Raw genomic sequence first — 21,147 nt, 5'->3', positions numbered from 1 at the left:
TTAATCTCCCAAATAACTTAAAAACAATTTCTCATCTCCTTATGTTATTGCACAGCCATAACAAATTAAATCAGAAACGCTTCTGTCCCACAACCACAGCAGTCCTTAGAAGTTACTCAGGTAATTACTCAGAAAATGACTCCAAAACCTGAGTCTCAACACCACAGCCCAGCGAGAGCACCTGCTACAAAGCTTGTGACAGCATGCCAGCACTGCTGTCCTGACAGACAAAAGGAGGATTTGAACCTTAATCTCATTTTACCTTCCTTTGGTGAGACTAACTCGTACATCAAATAACACAGGTCATTTTGATACTGTCATGCAATACCCAAACACACTACAATTTCACCACAAGCAGCAGTTCAGTGCATTAGACTTCTCTTCTCAGCCGCATCCCTCTTCTCCATTGGATTTAGTGATTAAAAAACAACATGACTTACAGTTTACTGTGACTTTTACTTTTTTCACGTCTGGGACTGAGACATCGTTTTCTGCACTGCATTCATATTCCCCAGCCTGGTCTCTTGTAATTCCGTAGATGTCCAGGTACTGTCCGCTCTCAAAGGGTTTTGCTGAAATGAAATAATCAGAGAAAGAAGTCACTGGAAGCTGAGCACAAAACACCCAAAACCTCACCAACAAGTGAGCAGGAGGGTTTTGCTGGCTGCTGCAGATAATACACAGCCAAGGGGAGCCAGGCAGCTCTGCCAGCTTTTGCTACAAAACCCCAGCTCCAAGCTGGGCTGCAACACCCCCCAAACTCCTGGGTTGGCCAAGAGTCTTCTCCTGCCCCGCAGTCGGGCTCAGCAGCCTCCAGAGCCACAAGAAGCCATTTGCTAGCCCAGCTCCATACCTGATGGGCTTCACAGAATATACTGCATGGTCCCCAGTCAAAACCTTGCCTTAAGAGTCTCACCGTCCATTAGGGCTTATGGTTTGCACCTGGGAGGAGACCCCTCCCTGGCAGCAATCAAAGCCAGCTACCAGGGCGAGCCAAAGGGAGAAGGAGCTCAGCCGACCCAGCCCTGCTGCCCTTCCCATCACAGGTGCCCTCACTTTCCAGGGACCCTTCGCCCTTGCAGCTGCGCCAGCTGGACGTGGAGGGTGGTAAACCTCATCAGCTGGGGTTCCCTGCACCCCCAGGGCTGCCAAAGCCAGACCTGTCCCGGGGGAACCACCTCTAATGGGTGCCCAACGGGTCACCCCGCATCCCTCTGCCGGGGAAAAAGCCCTTTCGGGCTTGCTTGCCACACCGCTCGGTGCTTTCATCTTGTGCCCTAATAAACATTCCATCATATTAATTAATAATTAAATAATAGCTCTCCTCTCCCAGAGGACCAGAACCCAAGAAATGAGGTCCTCGGTGTTTGCCCTGTTACGCAGAAATAAGGACAGCCAGTGTGAGCGCTACTGAAAATAGGTAGAGGTCTATCTGACGTAAAACAAAATGAAGGTTAAACTGAAATATTTGTGTATGTAACTCCTTAGTGCATTGTAACTGAGAACATTAATTGTTTTAGAGAGCAAGAACAATTATATGATTTGAGAGCTAGTTTATCTCCACTTGACATGGAGTCATAGCATACACAGAAATTTGTGTAGTTTTCTAAATCCCAGCACCTCCCAGCTTTTCCCTACTGTGGTTCCTGCCCTGCTATGAGCCCTCTGATGTCCTTTGGATGAAAACTGCTACCTGGGTCGAAGTTCGTCTTTCTGTGTCTTTTGAGCAGTGCACTCTAGGTGGGGAGAAAATTAATTCTTTTAGATTCCTCACAAGGCATTTGCCACATAATAAACCAAAAAATGTTAAATGTAACTTTTATCTTAAAACAATGTATCATAGCAGTCATGACTACAGACGCTGGAAATTATAGGCCTAAAGGTTAAAAAGATTTGCTGAAAGTGTTTTCCCAGACAGACAAGCTTTTAATTGACTGTTAATAACTTTGCAACTTATGGAGCAATGACAGAAATCTGAACTAGGTAGTGAGAACTAAGTAGAAGTATTATGTTCATGTCCATCACAGCAGTGAATTTCATTTGCTTGTCTGTTCACGGATTAATCTTTTAAAGTGTGCAAGGTTCAAAACATCAATTATAACAGTGCATCGCTTAGCAAGATAGCACTCATTAATAAGCACAATATACCATGCCTGTCACGCAAAAGAGCCCAAGTAAGCACTGGTTATGTAAAGTAGAAAGATAAGACTGAAATTGGAAAATTATTGTGAATTGAAGTGAACATTCATAAAATGCAATGAAATAATTTATGGATATCAGAAATTGCATGAGAATGAATTTTTTTCTCTTCCATGTTGTTCATAGGAATAAATTACAAAAAAACCCTTCCACAAACAAACCAGCTCTGTTACTGTTCACATGGTGGCACTTGTCCTGCTCGCTTTGGCCAGGCTCAATCAATTTCTAGGAAAATTTTATTTACTATTGGTTTCAACAGCAGCGAAGGAAGCAAAGCCCCTGCCTGCACAGGGGCATCTGCCTGGGCAGAGGAGAGACCTTCCAACAGGATTTCTGCTTTGTTTCTAATACCAAGAAAATGATATAAAATGCAAAATTTTCCTGTGTGTCAGGTTAAAAATTACTTTTAAATTATGAGATTGTAATGCTCTCCAATGTCAGTACTTCCCTGGATATATGGTATGTACACAATACTGTATACTGAATTCTGGGAATTATTTATGATGTATCCTATGCCAATTCCCAACATAAATTTAGGAAAAAAGAAGAAAAACATATTATCTCCAAGTACCTGGAATTTCATAAGAAGAATTATTTGTGTTTTGGAGTTAAGCTAAAACCAAACATTCTCTGCTTTAAACTTTCAATACAAACGTAACACCAGGGGATAACCTAGTTTCTTGCCGCCCAGCTTTTGCTTTCTTAACAATTCCTGGATTGTAGCTGTGCTTCTGGCAATGCTTTTGCCACCTGAATGGGATAAGGTTCAGCCTCAGCCGGGGTCAATACAGCCGCCACCCCGCACTGGCAGAAGTGACAGGTTTACGTATTCGGCACAATTCCGCTATGGCATGAGCAACGTCAGTTCTCAGGTCTGGCAAGCAGTCACCCGTCCGGCTGCAAAATACCAACAGGAGCGATGTCTGCCGGGAAAGTGAACGCGCATTCAGGTGCTGACACCAGCCAGGACAGAGAGGGCAGCAGCACAACAGATTGCTACCGCTCAAATGCATCAGTGCTGCTGGGGGGAAACCTGGTGGGAGTTCCCACAACAAATCCCCCCCAAACAGGGACCTTATGCTGAGCTATTAACCTAATTTATGCTGCAAACTATGCATGCATTTTTATAGTGCTGTAAACCCCATGTATTTTATGCAACTCACGTACACATTTGGAAATATTAAAATTAAGTCATTTTTAAACCCTCATGTCCCCAGAAATTTTGCATCTGGCTCACATAAGAAAGCTTTTAGTAAATATTAGAGATAAATATTTTTCTTAGGGAATACAGAGATACCACACTTCATCTTTCCTATTTGTCTGCACAGTATTTCATCTTCTTCGGCTTGTTTTTTGTTCTAGAGATGTCCCATGGCTCTGTGGGAGAACTTAAATAGTGTTACGTGAAAGATACATGCGTAAGTATATGTAAGTGTATTTATGTTACATTGCACGCACATCCAGCTCAAAAAAGGACATTCATAAGCAGCAGGGAGAATAAATTGTGTATGAAGACACTGCTGAATGAAGACGAGTTTCAGGAGACAGCTCAGTTTTCTCACTGTTTTTTTCTGTGGTGTCTTACAGCCAGGGGTAACAGCACCTTGCTCTGCCCTTCTGCAGACCATGTGCATTTTGCGGGCCTTTCAAGATATCAGGAACATGCCTGGCTGTCTTTTCTGGCTGTAGAGCCAAAAGACTTAGCAGACTTGGTATGTGAGAAAAAGAAATCTGGAAAGTTCATTAGCACCAGTCCATCAACCTGAGGTTGTGTCAGCTAAGATCTTTGATCAAAGATGGGAAAAAACTGTAAGCTGAAGTAAAAGAAACATAAACATGAGAGTGCCTCAAGTCCAAGGCCATTCCTGATGGGTATTTCAGAAGATCTCTTAACTAGACTTACTGATACACGGTACTGACATGATATGTCAGTAATCTGCTCTGGATATATCTTAGGTTATAGGACCAGGTTCTCTAGCCAGGAAGGGAAACACCTGTGAAACTAAGCTTGAATGCCTGTTTCCTGCTACTGCCATGTGATATGATGCCTGATAAATCATCACACTTGTTATTCCTCAGGAGAGTACACAGTTAAAACTGTGGTTTCTTACCACACATATGGTACCTGGCATCAGGTGTAGCACACGTACGCATTGCCATATGGACCAGTTCTCAAAGGCTTGGACAGATGAGTTTTGCAAGGGTAGCATTTTCCTCCCCTGGTGTTAAACATAAGCCAGTAAGAAGAAAAATCTGGTGCAAATCCAGGGTAGCTCTGAAAAACTCTGAGGACTTCATCTGAGCCGAGGGAGATTTTTTTTTTTCCCCTTATTCACTAGGCTATTAAATAACTACAATATAGCCCCAGTTTATGAACTGTAAAACCTGTTCAGTGCTCAGGACTGGCTTTTATGACCCAATCTTTGAGATACCTCATCCTCCAGCAGAGAGTGAAAACCCTCGCAGGGCTGGGAGTGTGGAGAGCACACGGCTGAGCTGACGCCAGCCCTGGTTCGTCGCGGACTCAGGGTATTTCGATGGTGCCCAGGAGAGACCGTGCGGAGCCGAGCGAGCTGCCGCCCAGAAGAGAGGGGGTGCAGAGATCCCAGCTCATCCTCACTTATCCTGCCCCGACGATGAGAACTGGGCTCCGGATAAGAGAACAGAAGGCGGTCTCCAACGACGATGTCATCATGATGCCATCTGATTATCCACAGATGCTTTAAGTTATCCATAAGGTCCTTCTTGATCTCAGGGGCTGGGTGGAGGTACAGGATCAAGGGATCAAGGAGGCACCTTTCTTTCCGGCAGACGCGTTGCTGTGGGATGCTGAGAGCAATCTAAACAATTGGATTCACCCAGAAAAATGATCTGAAGCCATTTCTACTACTCATTATGAATTCTGGGTTTAAAGTTACACCAAGTGCTGTAATTGGATAGTCCTCTCAGAGGAACTGCAGGTAATCTGAACAGCTCGTCGTCTATTAGAATGGCCCTATCACATTAGGGACCGTTTAAACATTGATCACTGAAGGCCATTTAGCCTTAGAGAAGCCACGCTCCATGTTTGAAAAGAAAAATCAGATAAAACGTAAAGAAAAAAAATATCCAAAACTGACAGATAAATTGAGGGCCGGAGGAGATCTCCCAGCTGACGACACGAAACAAGAAAAGCAAGTAGAGCAATTCTGTAAGAAAGGCATGCTGATAAAAGAGATGTGAACATAGACTGACAAAGTTGAAAGTTTCAGAGGTGGAGACAAACAGGGGTACATCTGTATGTGAAATACATAGGTACAGAGACAAGTGTTTGGAGAGCTGGCTGTGTGCATGCTCATAGTGGGGGCAATGTAAATGTCAGCCAGTTATCAAGAGATGTTGCATGTAGAGGGTACAGGTTGGCCCTACAAAAGAAGCCGTCACAGTCAGTTTTCCTCATTCTCTGAAGTTACATCAGTTTCTGTCCCTGCGCAGAACTGCTGCCATGCTGCAGTATGTGTCTGAGATTCATGGAGTTATGATGTTTTGGAGCAAGTTTGAACTTTCTCTTTGCAGGCTTCATGCCAGGCAACACAGGGTCAGCGCATACTCCAGAATATGGACTGACTTTTCTGCCTTAGCAGCTGAGTATTAATATAAAGGAGAGCCAGCTCCATTTTAATACTTGAGGAGAAGATACGGTCCACCAGATGTTACTCTGGAAGTAAAAAAACCCACTTGAGATAGTGGGTTCATCTGCATGTTACATCTTCTGGATATTTAGTTTTATGCATATCAGACTGCACTCTGATTTTTGTGGATCTCTTCAAAACTCTGTGCTGCCTGCAGAAGGCAGGGGTGCAAGTGCAGTCTGCTGCAAATGCCAGTTTTTTTCACTGGAAGACCACAACCCATAGCAGGGAGATCATCTCTCTGCATCCTGACCTCCAAAGCGCCCTTCGGCAGGAGAGGGGTTTGCAAGGGATCCTCTTACACAGAGGCTGCTGCGTCTTCTGTGGCAAATAGCTAAATATGAACATTTTCAGTCTGAAAAAAGCCTAAAAAACCTTTCTCTGCAAAACAAAAATGAAAACCGTGTAGGGAAGAACAGGGCAACGATCTTATTAATAAGAAAGCTACACGATTAAATCTCACTTGTTCTTATTTATAATTCACGGCACTTAATGTGGAGATCTGGCTCTGGGGAAGAGGCGAATTATTCCCCATAAAGCCCCATGCCTGTGGCGGCTTTCGGAAGAGACGTGGTCCGTTGGTCAGCCGGCGGGTGCGGGAGCTGTGGGGCTGGGGAGCCGGAGGGATGGGGGGCAGGAGGGGCCCGGGCAGTGCCAGCCAGGCATTTGCCCCGTGGTAGAGGACAGTGCTCACAGCTTGTCTGATGGCTGATGGCTTTACAACATCCCTTCCTCCTGCTGCTGTATCAAAATGATGCACTGAAAATGACAGCCTATTATTTATCTGCTGATTATCTATTTGGCTCAAATACATTTATTTGTTGATCCCTCCCATTTTATATGACTCTTCTGCCTGCAGTTTGAAACTGGAGGCATTACTAGAGTTAAACAAATCATTAACGACTATTTTTTTCATATTTCTTCATATCCCCAAAAGCAGCACTATTTTTTTTGTAAAACGTGCATCTTAGAAGGAATTCTTAATACGTTTAAAATATGACTTATTCATAAAAATGCCCACAAGAAATGATTCTGGGAAATGAAACAGGAGGTACTGCAGGTCTGGTCAGGATGAATGTGGCATCTGCTGTTCGCTCGCTGCCACCTCCCTGGAGCGTCTGCCTTCAGCAGCCTGCCCAGCCGGGTTTCTGCCTGCAGCCCTCCCGGAGGGGACGTCCCCAGAGGCTGAAAGACCCTCGTCACAAAGTGCTCCAGCCACCGCCTCGGTACCAACACCCACCACTACAGTGGGGCAAGAGAGAAATAACAGTAGCAAAGTAATAAAGAATAATTAAAAAAAAGTATTCCAAAAGTAAAATAGAAAAAAAGGATCATCTCACTGGATTTTTGAGGTCATCTGTTACTTTTCTCTAAAAATTTATGCAAGCCCCAAAACTGGCACACTGTCTTCAAAAGACCAGTATCTCCCAAAATAGCCATGAGGGACACTATACCAAAGGAAGGGGAAAGAGGGTGATATCTACAGTTCCTTGGTTTGGTTTTGAACATTAAAGATTTTGTTTCACTGAAATATCTTCTATGATTCATAAATTGCTCGCTCGAAAGTGCAGTATTTCTCAAATAAAAATGAACTAATAACTGAGGGAATAAACTAAGCATGTATTAAAATTCTAATTTTCATAGCATTTTATGAGTTATTAATGAGTTCATCTACTTTTACTGAAAAGCAAGAAATACTTCCCATTTGTTATAAAATCGTCAAAAAAGTCACACTTATTTCTGTGCAGTGCTTTTGTACGGTTTTAGTTTGAAACTCTGTATTTCGCTAAGATTGTAATCTTACTCTCATTTCTCAGTTCCTTCACAAAGACCCAATTATTTGGCCATCTTAGTTTGAATATTTTTCTCCTGACAACTGTATTTTAACAAGAATTTTTTTTTTCAGCTTGTTTAAAGATTTTAAGAAGACATAAGGATTTCTAGGAGTACCTATAATTGCTCCTGAAGGGATGCTCAAACTTCTGGAATGGTCCTGGTAAAAATGATATTTTTCTGAGAAGTCTTCCTCAGAAACCTCCTGACCACAGACAGTGTAATGTCACTTGACCCCAGAGCAATGGATCGTGATACTGAATGTCACTTAATTGGGTCCTAATACTAAATGTCCCAAGAATGGTACTAACAAGTATTGTTAAAAAAAAAAAGAAAAAAAAGGCAAAGGTCCCATAATCTGAAACCAAAAGGCACCGTCTTTTGTATGGGAGAGGTGTGATTTTGGAAGTTCCTTATTTTTTGTTTATTCAAAGGCAAAGAAAAGAATCACAACCAGCCGTTTATATTGGGTACTAGCGGTTGCACTGCTGTCTTCAAATGTTAATTAATCCCCTCATTTACTCTGGGTAGAGCTCCACACCATTTCCCCTTGAGTTCTTGGGAAGCTGCCAGCGGTGTGTTTGATATCAGGGAACCATTGATTTAATGACATGCGATGCCCTTACCAACTGAAAAACTTCCCTTCAGGATCATGAGCCAGGCCATTAAATTCATATAAAATATTAATCGCAAAACTTCAGGTCCCCAAACAGTTGTAGCATGGACCAATCCATCTATGCAATCACGATGTGCCCATCGGTGTGGTATTTAGCTGTCCCATGCACATAGTTTTTCTCACGATGGAAGACCCCGAGCCCCCCACGAGCCATCCCGTGTGCTTTGGGTGTTTTCCAGGGAGGCCTTGCTCATCCAAGGATGAGCACAGGAGCAGCTCCCTGAAGCACGTCTGCAGCTGAGGGTAAGAGGCAGCAGCGCAAGCTGCTGCATTTAGGGCGTACAACCACCCCACCGGCTTTGTACACCAAGAGGGGTGCGTTGCAGTAGCTCACCCTCTGCTGCACGGACAGCACGAATTTCTGCAACTGAACTAACTGCTCAGGCGCCCAGCCCCGGCGGGTGGGAGCAGCAGCCCAAAGCCTTGGGGCTCTGCCTTCGGTGCAAACAGCGAAACGTGTCAACCCACTGGGCTGGAAGGTTTACTGACTCCTGGGGGTCCCAGCCAGAGCTGATGGCTGGGAGAAGCAGGCATCTCCATTCAGTAAAAAACCGCAAAGCAGTGGGCTTGTGTGAAGTACTGCAACACGGAGCTGTAAACCTAGCGCTGAGAGCTGAGCTGCTTCCTCAAATGGCACAGAACTAGGAGTTTATGTCAGGGCAGAAAAAGAAGGGGTGTTCTCCATAAACCCAGCCTAGGAGCGGGACACAAAAGCTTTGTAAAGCCCCAAGGCATCTGAGCCCTAAATTAACGTTATCTTTGTCAGCGTAACATGCTGGCATTGAAGGCATTGCTTCTGGAACCAGCTGGTGCCAACACGCACAACGCACGGCCAAGAGGCAATTTGCAGGTTTCTCTGGTGGCTCAGGACAGCTGAGAGCACATCCCTGTCCGTCCTTCCTCCCAAAACCAGGACAGACAATGTTAGCAGATGCCAGGGGCTAAGTGGAGTGGCAGAGGAGCAGACAGGTATGGGCGGGACTCTCCTGCTTATCTTCTCTCCTCTGCCGCACAAGCAAAACCTCCCTGATCGCAGTCAGTCTCAGCCCGTCACCGCTGATTGTTCCTGCCTTGGTCTATCTCTGAAGGTTTCCTGGCTCATCTCCAAACACTTCCAGCTTGGTTGCAAGAAACAGATGTTTTGGCTCAGTCCGGTAATGCTTCACTTGACCGAGGAGCACGGCGCTAGCACCGTAATGAAGCTATTGCCTGCAAGATGAGTAATGATGGCATAAGGGAGGCATATCACTGTCACTGCTGATCAGGTTAAATCACTGAATTATTTTACATTCTGCTTCTTAGACACCTAAAGGGAACTAGCTTCGCTTTTGGTCTAATGCAGCAATAAATCTACCTCCATTTAGGAAAGGTGGCTGCACGTCACTGCCGCTCAGGACGCCGCAGCTCGAGTGGGGCAGGATCTCCGTGAGCACATCACCAGCTCCGGCCTCAAAGGTTCGTCTCCTGCAGGATGTCACCTTGACAAAGCGATAGCTCCGTACGAGAAAACCCTCCGTCACCTTTAGGGCTCTTACAGAAGAGTGACTCCGGGCATTGCAAACCCAAATCCATGAACCAGGAAACAGTAATCACTGATTTTAAGCTATCTGGGACAAAGCAGCCCAAGTGAAAGAGGTCTTTTCGGATAGCAGTATTGCCAGGCTGTTTGAAGTACCTGCTAGTTGGACTTTGAATTACGAAGTTGGGAAAATGTACTTCAATGGCAAGATCCTTCACAAAACTTGATTAGTGCTGGGCGTAACTTCGCTGTGCAGAGGCAGCAGCTAAGCGGAGGGTGGATGAGAGCAGCTTCTCCTAGATCAAAAATTTCATAATGCACAACTGCAGATATACTAGAGGGAAACAGTGGTGTGAAATAACCCTCACCAGCAATGATATCTGTTAGATTTTTAGCATCTAGTAGGATAAAAGCACAAGCCAGAGACTTTTGTTTCTAAAACTTTCAGTTTTAAAACCATTTTCAAAGCAAGAGATGGGGCATTTTAAAAGATGAGCTCACACTTTGTAGACACACAAAGCCCTGGAAATCTGATAATAATTCATGTCAGTTAAGTATTTTCAGCCTGAAAATACAGGTTCAGAGTACTTGACTTCAACAAAATACTTATTTCTGTCACGTGTGGATAACATCTGAAAAACCGTGGTTCTCTAGCAGAAGTGCAAGTGGAACAAAATATTTGACATTATCTGTGCTCATATCAAGCTTTGTTTGCTTCTTAGGATTTAACCAGAAGTTTTAAAAAAGCCTCTTTGCTCCTCCCTGCCCCCAGGATCAGCTTTCTCTAGCAGTCTGCTTCAGGAAGGGTCTTGCAGGAATCACACCCTGCCTGTTCAGGGACTAGCACTGCCTTTTGTCCTGTAATTGAATTGAATCGGCTCTTAGACTCCTTCTTCCCAGACAGCCCTCATTGGAGTGCTCTGAAGATGTATTACACTAATATATCGTCAGAACGACATTGCTATCATGATACATTAATGCAATATATCTTCACAGCTTTAGGGCTGTCCAGAAACAATAGGACAGGCGTTAGATTCAGTTCAGTCATATCACACTCATGCACACGTGCCCCAGCAGCAAACGAAATGTGTTAGAGGAGGAGAGGAGTCATCACGTGAGTATGTTCAAATCTGAATTCATGCTAATTTCTGGGTAAGTGTAGCTTTCCTCAGTGTTAGTGAAAAATCTGTTATTTTGCATGTGTTAAACAGTTCTTACAGGGCTTTCCTGGGGGTTGTTGGGTTATTTTGGAAGTGTTTCAGTGTTACCATTCTCTGGAAACAGGACTGAATGAACAATGAGAGTGTCCTGGTGCTAGGTATTTGCCTTTCACTCAACATGGGAAAATCTGCTTTCATCCAGCTAAATTCATCATTTCTGAAAATCTGCCCTCCCAAATGCATGCATATACATACACCCAGTTTATCCTCATGTTTTAGGAAAATAACTAGAAACTAGACTGGAAGCATGGGGATAAAACTGTGAGAAAAGGGTGAGAAAGCAGGGAAGAACTGCGAAACACAAAACCAGAAGTCACCGGGGATGATGCTGAGGATCCAGCCTGAGCTGTTACAAAGGCAGAGGGGGACTGTTCAATATGAACAACCAGAGAAGCCGGGATGGTATGATCAGGAAACACTGCCACACACTACACAAAACTACAAATAAACCAGGAGATTCCTATGTCTCAGTCTTATTTTTTTTCTTCTTTTTTTTGCCTCCAGCCAGTGACTGTGAAACCCGCTATCAAAACGTACATCAACACATGTGTCTCCTTGTTGAGCCAGTGATGCTCAGTCTCGACGCTAGCAGGTAATACAGCATGATAGGGGTGGATGTGGAGACTGAAACAGCGCTGAGGACCTCATGTGCACCGTGGGGGGGTCTGGGGTGGTTTCGCTTCAGAGCAGATCTGTCCTGGCTGTGTGGGCTGAACTCCTGCTCGTGGCAAGACCACGCGAGGTTCACTCCAGGAGAGCATCCACCAGGTTTCCTTCATTTGAGGGGATGGAGTCTGGGCACTTTGGGCACGTCCGTATCAGTGTTTCAGTTTGGACCAGCAGTGCACTTTAGAGGTGAACCTCTTGGTTGCCCTCACTTCTTGCACCACGCTGGGTGCTGCAGAGCACACGCGCGGAGCCCAGCCTTGTGTGAGTCCGCTGGGTAACAACACAACGCCAACACAACCAACTAGAGTGACAATATTTGTTTGAAACATATGAACCTTCATCTAACAACACTTGCGGTAAATATTATGACTGCAAAGTCAAGCACTCTGAACAAAGCTGAAGGTGAGGCTACTCTTGCACTATTTTTATGTCCCTCTCTCTATATACATTTGATACAGACCCATCCTGGTCACCGTTGTCTAAATGCAGCTGTGCTTCGCTTGAAGCACTTTGTTTCCCCCAGCATCCACCCAGATATTTAGCTAGTTTGGGAAAACACCGCCGTACATGTCTGACCGATCGCCCCATCTGCTCTGCTACCTCTCCCTGTGTCCTTCCCACGAGAGAAAGCAGCCGCGACGATGCCTCCGTGCATGTGCTGTAACAGCAACTGCCAAAACAACCTGCTGGGATGTGGAGAGATACCCCACTTCTCTCCACTTGCTTAATTCAAATATAGGCAAATGAAATACCTCTATATCCTGAACATTAGACTACAGCGTGAATTTTCAAGAAGTGTCATTTTGTTTTAAGGGAGTTAGGCAGAAAAAGTTTTGGGTTTTTCCGTAAGACTTTTTGAAACTATGGAATTTAACCTATTTTGCATTTCGATAAGCCCAGGAAATGTCAGGCTTTCCTGGGAAGCCTGTCCTAAGCAGCAAAGCGCTCAGGCGGTGCACGCTTCTGCTGCTGGCCCCTGCTCGGCTCAGCGGTCTGAGCGTGGCTGCTCCGCCGGACATCACCCGAGCATCCCGGGTCGTCGGTTCCTCCGAGGCTGGGAAAACGCCTGGGGAAAGTTTTGCAAAACCAAACTGGAAAAGAGTTTTGACACAGAGCACCCGAATTTTGCAAGGCAGTTAATGTTTTATCCAAAGATTTCTGAATGGCTTTTGTTGTTACTGCTCCTGGCAACACTGGCAGAGCTCGCTTTTCAGAAGCGGCAACGCAACACACACACACACAAACAGTGCAGATGAGTGTTAAAAGCTGGAGTTACGTTTCAGGCAGACCTTAATTCTTTAAAATTCTGGTTTCATTCTTAAACTATTGATGCTGCACTTTGCTCTTAAATGTCAGAACAAAATAAGTAATACCTGCAATTTATTCAGATGACATTTCAACAATACGAGATTTCCAGATTACAAACTACAGCCCCATGTTTCTTACGGTGTTACGCTGAATGTGTAGCTTTTGTGGATTTACATAATGGCTTTGTATAATGAATATTTATATAATGAAAGCATTTACATAATGACTGCAAGTTAAACATGCACAATAAAGATTCCAGGCCAATAATTTATGTACTAAGTTAAAAATCACCTCTAAATACATTTTATTTTTATTCCTACGAAAGGTTCATTTTATCTGTTGTTCAAAAAAATTGAATCCGACCTCATCCAAGTAAAGGCTGCATTGATGCAAATCATGATAATATTTTGGAATTAGTCTACATTGAATCATTTGTATTCAGAGATTTCAGTTTCTTATCTTTTAGTAGCAGCTTTGACAAACAACTTCAGAATATTCTAAATATGATTCATTAATATAATTTAGTGTTGTATTCTAGATGTGATGCTTGCATGTAAGCCTCATTAGTGCCACTGGGAATTACAGGAGAAAACTGGTAGAAATTATAAAGTGCAGATGAAGTTTATGTTTAGATAAAGGTAATTTGCTGCAGAGAGAATATAAGCCGTTACAGAAATCTGGAGTTTTCAACTCTCTTGCATTTTGTTTTCTAATAAATCCAGGCTTCTTGTTTGCTAGACTGATATTTAATTGGATTTGAGTGCCATTTATAACAGTCTGTACACCAGAACATATACCTGAGCACAGGAGTGGTACTGTGTTACTGAAATGGAAAAATTCTTCTTTATGTGGTAGACTAGCGGACAGAATATGTTCTGTAAATTATATGTCTGCTTCCAAACCATTTTAGAAGATTTCTGAGAAAAAGTTATTTGGATCTTGTGTTCTCCCACTCCGGACAGAGTTCTGTCCGTAAATCAACCAGGGGACACCCAAGGCACGTCCCAGTGCTCTGCAACGGCTGCATCAGCGCTCACCTCTTGGAAGAAATGGGTTTTGTAACGATGCAGCCCTGTAACGCAGCATTTGCAATGAGTTTGCCAGGCCTCAGCACTGAGGCTCGTCAGAGCGTCTCTGCCTGCACTTGTCCGCCCTGCCTGCAGCTTTGTCGTGCCTGCTTCGGCTGGGGCAGCGTTTCCTCCATCCGAGCAGGCATCCCTGCCTAATCTGTTTTACCTTTGCCTTTCTGTGGTACAGCCACGGTTTTATAGAGCCAGCGGTAGCGAGACGTGATTCTGTGCGTAATGAGGTTTTTATGACTGTGACACAACGATGCGATGCAGAGAAACACAAGCTGGTGTGGGAGCAGGGGCTTGAGAAGCGGGGACACAGGACACGGTGCAGAGGAGGGCAGGCACGGGGTGGAGAGAGGTGGGCAGGGACTGCCACGGCTATGAGCAGCTCACCCACGGTCCATTACAGAAATGCAGATTTGGAGCTGGACAAAGTGGTCTTTAGGGGTATCGGAGAACAAAGGAATGATATCAGGCATACGTAGAAGGCACCACATACAGTAAATTAGGATGAAACATGGAGCTGCAGAGCAATGAAGAAAGAGCAAAGGAGTAAAAGCATGCTAGCGAACACTTCAAAATGACCCCGAAAAGCTCCTAAATGGAGGAAGAAGAAACCACCAACATGAACATCACATTCCTCCCCCTGAAGGATCCTGGGTGCTGACAACTCGCCAAAACAGCCCCCAGCAGAATGAAGCCACCAACCTTCAGCCCCCACAGGAGGGGGCTGAATCAGGAGAAGGGATAGAAACTAAGTCTGTCTCTAAAAACTTTAACTGCATCAGTATTTTTTCTGTTTTGGTAAGTCATAAATCACAGAATGGTTTGGGTTGGAAGGGACCTTCAAAGATCATCTAGTCCAGCACCCCTGCCATGGGCAGGGAATATTAGATCTAGGCTAATAATGATCCCTGAATTAGAAGTTCAAATATACATATATAAACCAAGCCTTTATTGTCATTGTATCAGGTGTACCTCCTCCTTGCCCGTAAACAAGCTTGAGCAGTTCACGAGCAGCAGTGTAAGTGCCTCTGGAGGTGAAGTGGACCAGTCATGCCGTGAGAAGATGCTTCCAGTGCCACCCCAGACAGCAAGCCTGCGGTAGGTGCACATCCCGGTGGTTGTACAATGAATTATGCATGCAGGTACTGAGGGCCCCCCCCGGACTAGAGAGACATGGACATGCTGGAAGGAGCCCAGCGGAGGGCCATGGGGGTGATGAAGGGACCACAGTACCTGAACCGGAGAGCAGCTGAGGGAGGTGGGCTCTCAGCCTGGGAAGAGAGGGCTCCGGGGGTCCTACACCTGATGGGGATGTAAAGGAGATGCATCCAGCCTCTCCGCAGAGGTGCTGGTGACAGGACAAGAGGCAATGGGCTCTCGCTGAGACACAGGCAATTCCATTTAAACATGAAAAAAAAAGCTTTCTTGCTGTGAGGCTGACCAAACACTGGCAGAGGTTGCCCAGAGAGGCTGTGGCATGGCATCTCCATTCGTGGAGATATTCAAACCCAACTGCACATGTTCTGAACAGGAGTTGGACCAGCTGCTCTCCAGAGCCAGCCAGTCTGTGGTTCAATTCTGTGATTTTCCTTTTTTTTTTTAAAGTACCAAATTTGTTAATCCCATGTTTGAGTTTCATCTAACCTACTGCTTCCTGGTGAAAGAGTAAGGGATGGGGAAAAACCAATCCAACAAGCCACCCTTCCCCAAAGAAAATCCTAAAAGGAGAAGGTGTATGGGATTTGCAGGATTACCTGCCAGCTACTTGGTCAAGATGCTCCAGCAGAGAGGATGAAAGAGCAAGCACATGGTAAACGAACGATGCTGTCTCCTACGGGCACTATTCATATATGCTTTGGAGAGGGCTGAGAATGCAGAACAAAGCAGGTAGTGGGCAAGGGAAGGGAAACAAAGCAGAGGCTGTACCTGCCTGCCCTTAAATCCTCCGTGGTGGGAAAACATACCTGTCCACCTGCAGTCTGCTGTGCTAGGCGCTCGGCAAGAGCGCATCATCATTGCGCCATGAGCACTGTGATTGACTCTCCCTGTACCACAATATCTTTGAGTAGTCTTTTCCTCAAATTTCATTTTCAGTTCTCATTGTGGTAAATGTAATGCGTCTGTAGGTGAATGATCACATTTTTCCTCTCAGTCCTCATTCTCACTCCTTTGGTCAAGATACAAAATCAGTGGGTTCACTGAAAGTCCTTCCTTTTGATTATGTCCACTAATTTTGTCTGAATTCAAGATGAGGAGGATCTAATACCTCCTCAGACCCCTTCTCCAGCCTGAGTGCACTAATTCTCCTTTTCTGCTTTTTTCCTCTCCAGGAAAATTGTAACAGCTCCTTTCGGCAGACAATCTAATGCTTTAAGCTATTACTCTAAAGTATCACCACGGTTTCCAATAAAATTTTATTTGACATTTAGTTAAAATCCATTTTCTGCTACAACTGAATTTTTTTCCCTAGTCCCTTGATGGACACTTCAAGCAGAATTCATTGTCATTGTCTTAAAGGTCAAAAGTTTTTTTTGGGGGTTTTTTTTTTTTTCAGATCTTGCTTTGTAAAGCAAACTGTTACTCAGGATTATGAGACACTGCAGTAAGCTGTGACAGTCCATGAAACTGTTCTTCCCTGCAATTACATGGATTTTATAAAAGTTGTGTGAGCAAACAGAAAGACCTTCACTGCAAAATCAATCACCATTGTAGAGTCCCTACAAAAGAACCAGTGCAATACCAGTCTTGCTTCCAACAGGCAGCTGGAAGCAGGGAGTATCTCCTTTCAGAAACACAAAACCCACCAGGATTTGCAGAGCCAGTAGCTCTGGGACACGGAGCGGGGATCTCCCCACCTCCGAGTGAGACAGATCCTGCTTTGCTGGCAGGGAGCCAGCTTTGGTGGCTCTGCACCAAGTCAACCAGCGTACAGATGCCTGTAATGTTAGCTAAGAGTTTCCTTTAAATATATTATGAGGAATTAAAAGTATACACGGAAATATTAAATAGAAACTATGCTTTTAGAGGTAATTTTGTTTGCAATTTTTCACCCAGGTAATTTAATTTGTTCAATAAAACCATTCTAATAAAGTATGCTGTATCATGGCATAATGGTTCAATGGTAGTTACATTAAATTAAATCTATTGCACAATGTGTTAACGTTTTTAACTTTCATGCCCACTTCTAGAGAGCCATGTGTGTTCTTGATTATTTCCTTGCTTTGGTTTTAATTGGAATTGTTTGATAAATGTCTGCAGCCTGTTAAAACAGGCTTAAAAATATACTCATGTTTAGGGTGCCTTTATTTCTACGTTCCTGTGTTACAGTAGTATTATTGTTTTCACTGATCTCAGCTGAAATCTGAAGAAGCTTTTATTTTCTAGAAGTCTAGTTAGGCACACGCTTTTTAAGGCATACAAAGGTGATGCTGTCACGCTTCTGAAAACTGAAAAAGCAAAGCCTGTTACTGGTGAGACGTTGCAGAAAGCTCCAGGTGACAGATAGTTGTACTTACCAGACGGAGAGATGTGTCTCCAAGAAATGGAAGGCTCTGGCTTCCCTGTGGCCAGGCACACCAGAGTAACATTGCTTCCTTCATTCACAACGATGTCACTCGAAATACGAAATATCTTCGGAGAAACTGGAATGAAACAAGGAGAAAGTTGTAATGGGAAGCTGCTGCATCAGTGCAATCCTGCCAGAGCACTGACACCTGAGGAGAGCTGGGATATCCATCTTGCCATTATTGATAAAAATACATTCAGCTGTTGAAATATAGCTATGCAAAAACCTTGTTTAGGCGTGACCACAGCTATTTCCATCAGGTTTGCAGAAGCTCAGCCGTGGATTGGAAATGCTATAAATAAGAAAGCAGCAATTTCCTCTATTTTGTGCAAAGCAGGTATTGTTATCGAGTTCCCAGTAAACTGCTACTGATGGATGCTCTTGTTTAAGATAAGGTTCAGCTTGCTTGTGACAGTTTGAAAAGAAGATGAAATTAAATTTTGCTTGTACTTTTAAAAATAATGATGCCTATTACATCTACTCCATGTGTACTTGGAGAGTCATATCTGTTCATGGAGAAGACTAAAATACCTTTATTTCTGTTGCTTTGTATTGCTTTTAGGCTTGCAGTAGCAACATGGCTAAGAAAAAATAAGCTAGATTTTTTTCTTTCATTTCATCAGCAGAATTCTTCACTAGACTACATTTACTGTACTATTTATACATCTGGGCATAACAGAACCAAGTTCCACATGGATGGAAAATGATGGAAAGCATTAAACGGCCCACCCTTAAGGGAATGCTTTACTTCTGGTAATGTTACACAGGGAGGAAAGGAACTCAGGGTCCCAGCAATGAAGGCAGGAATTCTGGATTTCAGAATGATTCTTTCTTTCTAAAGAAATATGTATTTCTTTACAGTCTTATTGTTACATTTGATACAGAAATCAAATCAATGCAGTAAGAAGGCATACCCTAAATGATGTTTCTGAAAAGCACTATTCTCTATATGATAAATAACAAATTTTGTACAAATATCTGTAAAAGATACAGATCTTGCATGTGGGTGTTTCAGAACCTTCTGTAATGACTGCTTTAAAATCAAAGTGCTCTGCAAGGTAAATGGGTACCAATAAAATGAGGAAAAAAAAATGTTCATCATCTTCCCTTCTCCTAACCCAAGTCTGTCCCACCAGAGCTTTACTCTCCTGAATGCTGCAGTCTTGTCTTACTGGTTTGCTCCAATTTGTCACAGCCAAAATCCCCCCATCTAAGCCCATACATACACCTTTGCAACCGGGAATACATTGTTAGCATCCCTTCAACGTACATTGAAAGTACAGAGCTTTTTCATATGCACAGACTGGTTTTGTGTGCTTTGGGATCTCCACCTGCAGATGTTCTCCAGCCCTTTCCCCAGTCCAGTGACGGGAAGTATTTCAGTAGTAGAAATGAGTTGGGGTCAGGCAGACTTAAAAAAGCTGGAAATTCTCAGTGCTTGCTTGCGGCTATGCATTTGTAAGCAAAGAAAATTAAAAGTCTATGTAGAGGCTTTTTTTAATTAGCAGAGAAACTTTGTCTTTAGGGAAAACGAAGGTCTGGGGAAGGCTGAACCCTCCTCAATTCTTAAAGCAGTGAAGGTCAGTATTACCTGCCTTTGAAGTTCAAGCAGGTTTACACAATCACTTGAACAGAGATATACTTCTGAATTGGCCATAGTCTAACTCGCAAAGGTGACAATCCACTCTTCCCTACCTCACTTGATGACCTGAAAAAGCATGCAGTCATTACAGACAATTTTGGGGAGCTGAAACATACAGAAGAGTTAGTTCCACGTAAAGGGTTAATTTATTAATCAAATTTCTTCGCAAATCCCTGCAACGAACCCGTTACTCAACCTCCTCCTGCAGAAGTCTCTCCCATCCTAAAGGAGACTGTGAACAGCCGTCACCGACACACCGTCACCCCACGCCAGCTGTGCCGGGACGTGACCCTTCCTCGGGGTCCCCCGTGCCCTGATACAGGGCATTGTTAATACAGGTCTCCCCCACTCCCCTGTCTCAGGCCAAGTTAAATATCATTAATGTTTCAGCTCATCAATAGAGAAAACATTGAAAGGAATTCTTATTTATGTGTACAGAGTATGAAAAATAAAGCTACTTCCTAAAGGCAGCTGGTGAAGGATCATTCTAGCTGAAATGTAGAAATCCATCTGAGAGCAGGATATCATGAGTAATGGGGCATATGCAGTGCCTTTATTCAGTCCACAATATTTTAAAAATATCTTCCTAAATCTGAGCCACTTATTTCTTTATCCTTCAAGAATGAATGCACTTCCAGAAAGTCAAGTAAAGGAATCAAATAAATCAGTTCTTCTCACAAGTAAATGTATACAACTGACTGACGCAGTATCTATTTGGAACTGTGGAAATATCTTCCAGATTAAGTAGATGTTACAGTGTAAGACTTCCCACAGCATTAAACTTCTTATTTGAGGTTCTGCACCTTTGAAGGTAGAAAAAGAGAGAGATTTGCTCATGTTCTACCATCACTGAAGCAGTACCATAGAGGGATTTTTCACACCTGACACCTAATGCTATTTATCCAGGTGATTTTTATTTGCCTTAACTTGTCACTAAGCATAAAGGAGGTGGCTGGAGCCTGCTGTGCTGCCACAATGGCACTGGGTGGCCAGTACAAACAAAAGCAAGCTAAAGGCTGTCTCCTGGGGCTCAGGCTGTGCCAGGGTCGGGATTAGGTTTAGTCCAGTCTCTTCCCTGCATCCATCACCACAAAATGGGTGGGTGAAATAGCTGCTCACTGTTCAGTATACTGATTTAACCAGTGTCACTGATAAAACCAGATTAGAAATACGATAACGTTAATTTCAGTGGGAACGAGGAGCTCTTGGCACGCTCTGTTGCTGGTCCTGCTCAACTACTGTAGGTCCTGTGAGCCAAGTGGCATGAGGATCCAGCAGAAAAGCTGGCTCACACAAGCAATTATAATCAAATCGCCCAAAATACAAATTTCCAAAGAAAATACACTGATAGTCGTGCCACAGGCAAGAATCTAGAACTGAAGTAATAGGATTTAATTCCGTTCACACAGACGAGTAAGATTTCTTTTCCAAGACAAAGATCAACACGGTCTACTCTGCGGCTTAAAGCAAGCGTTGTCTTCATCCTCCTGTGCCTTTCCTCCTAAGGTTTTACTTGTTCTTTATCACTCACCTCCTTTTCAAGTGTTCTCTTCTCACAAAAAGCAGCATATTTCCCTAATGCTCAGGCTCCCAGCCCTGGATTTCCTCTGGCACTCCAGCTCTTTCCCTCTCCTCCTGGTTTTAGGATAGCCACTGACTTTGGCTGTCAGTGTCACCTTCTTTGTTGTAGGTTTTGCCTACCGTGTTCAAACCCCAAATCTAAAGTATTTTGTCAAATATTTTAATTTTGATAAACCCCATATGTT

At 43.8% G+C, this 21,147-nt stretch overlaps 1 protein-coding gene across 2 annotated transcripts in view; it reads right to left on the bottom strand.

Annotated features, from left to right (window-relative positions):
- NEGR1 (neuronal growth regulator 1) overlaps positions 1-21,147 on the bottom strand; it is a 295,675-nt gene that overhangs the window by 91,114 nt on the left and 183,414 nt on the right. For both annotated transcript variants that reach the window (XM_069788395.1, XM_069788396.1), the window contains exons 3-4: positions 17,690-17,815; positions 441-572 (exon numbers count right to left, since the gene is read on the bottom strand). In XM_069788395.1, coding sequence (XP_069644496.1) covers positions 441-572; positions 17,690-17,815 — 258 coding nt within the window. The remainder of the gene's footprint in view (positions 1-440; positions 573-17,689; positions 17,816-21,147) is intronic.

This window comes from Haliaeetus albicilla, chromosome 8 (genome assembly GCF_947461875.1).
Source record: "Haliaeetus albicilla chromosome 8, bHalAlb1.1, whole genome shotgun sequence".
Lineage (NCBI taxonomy): Eukaryota > Metazoa > Chordata > Aves > Accipitriformes > Accipitridae > Haliaeetus > Haliaeetus albicilla.
Note: the sequence above shows the minus strand (reverse complement) of the source record. Positions and strands in the feature narration are given on the sequence as shown.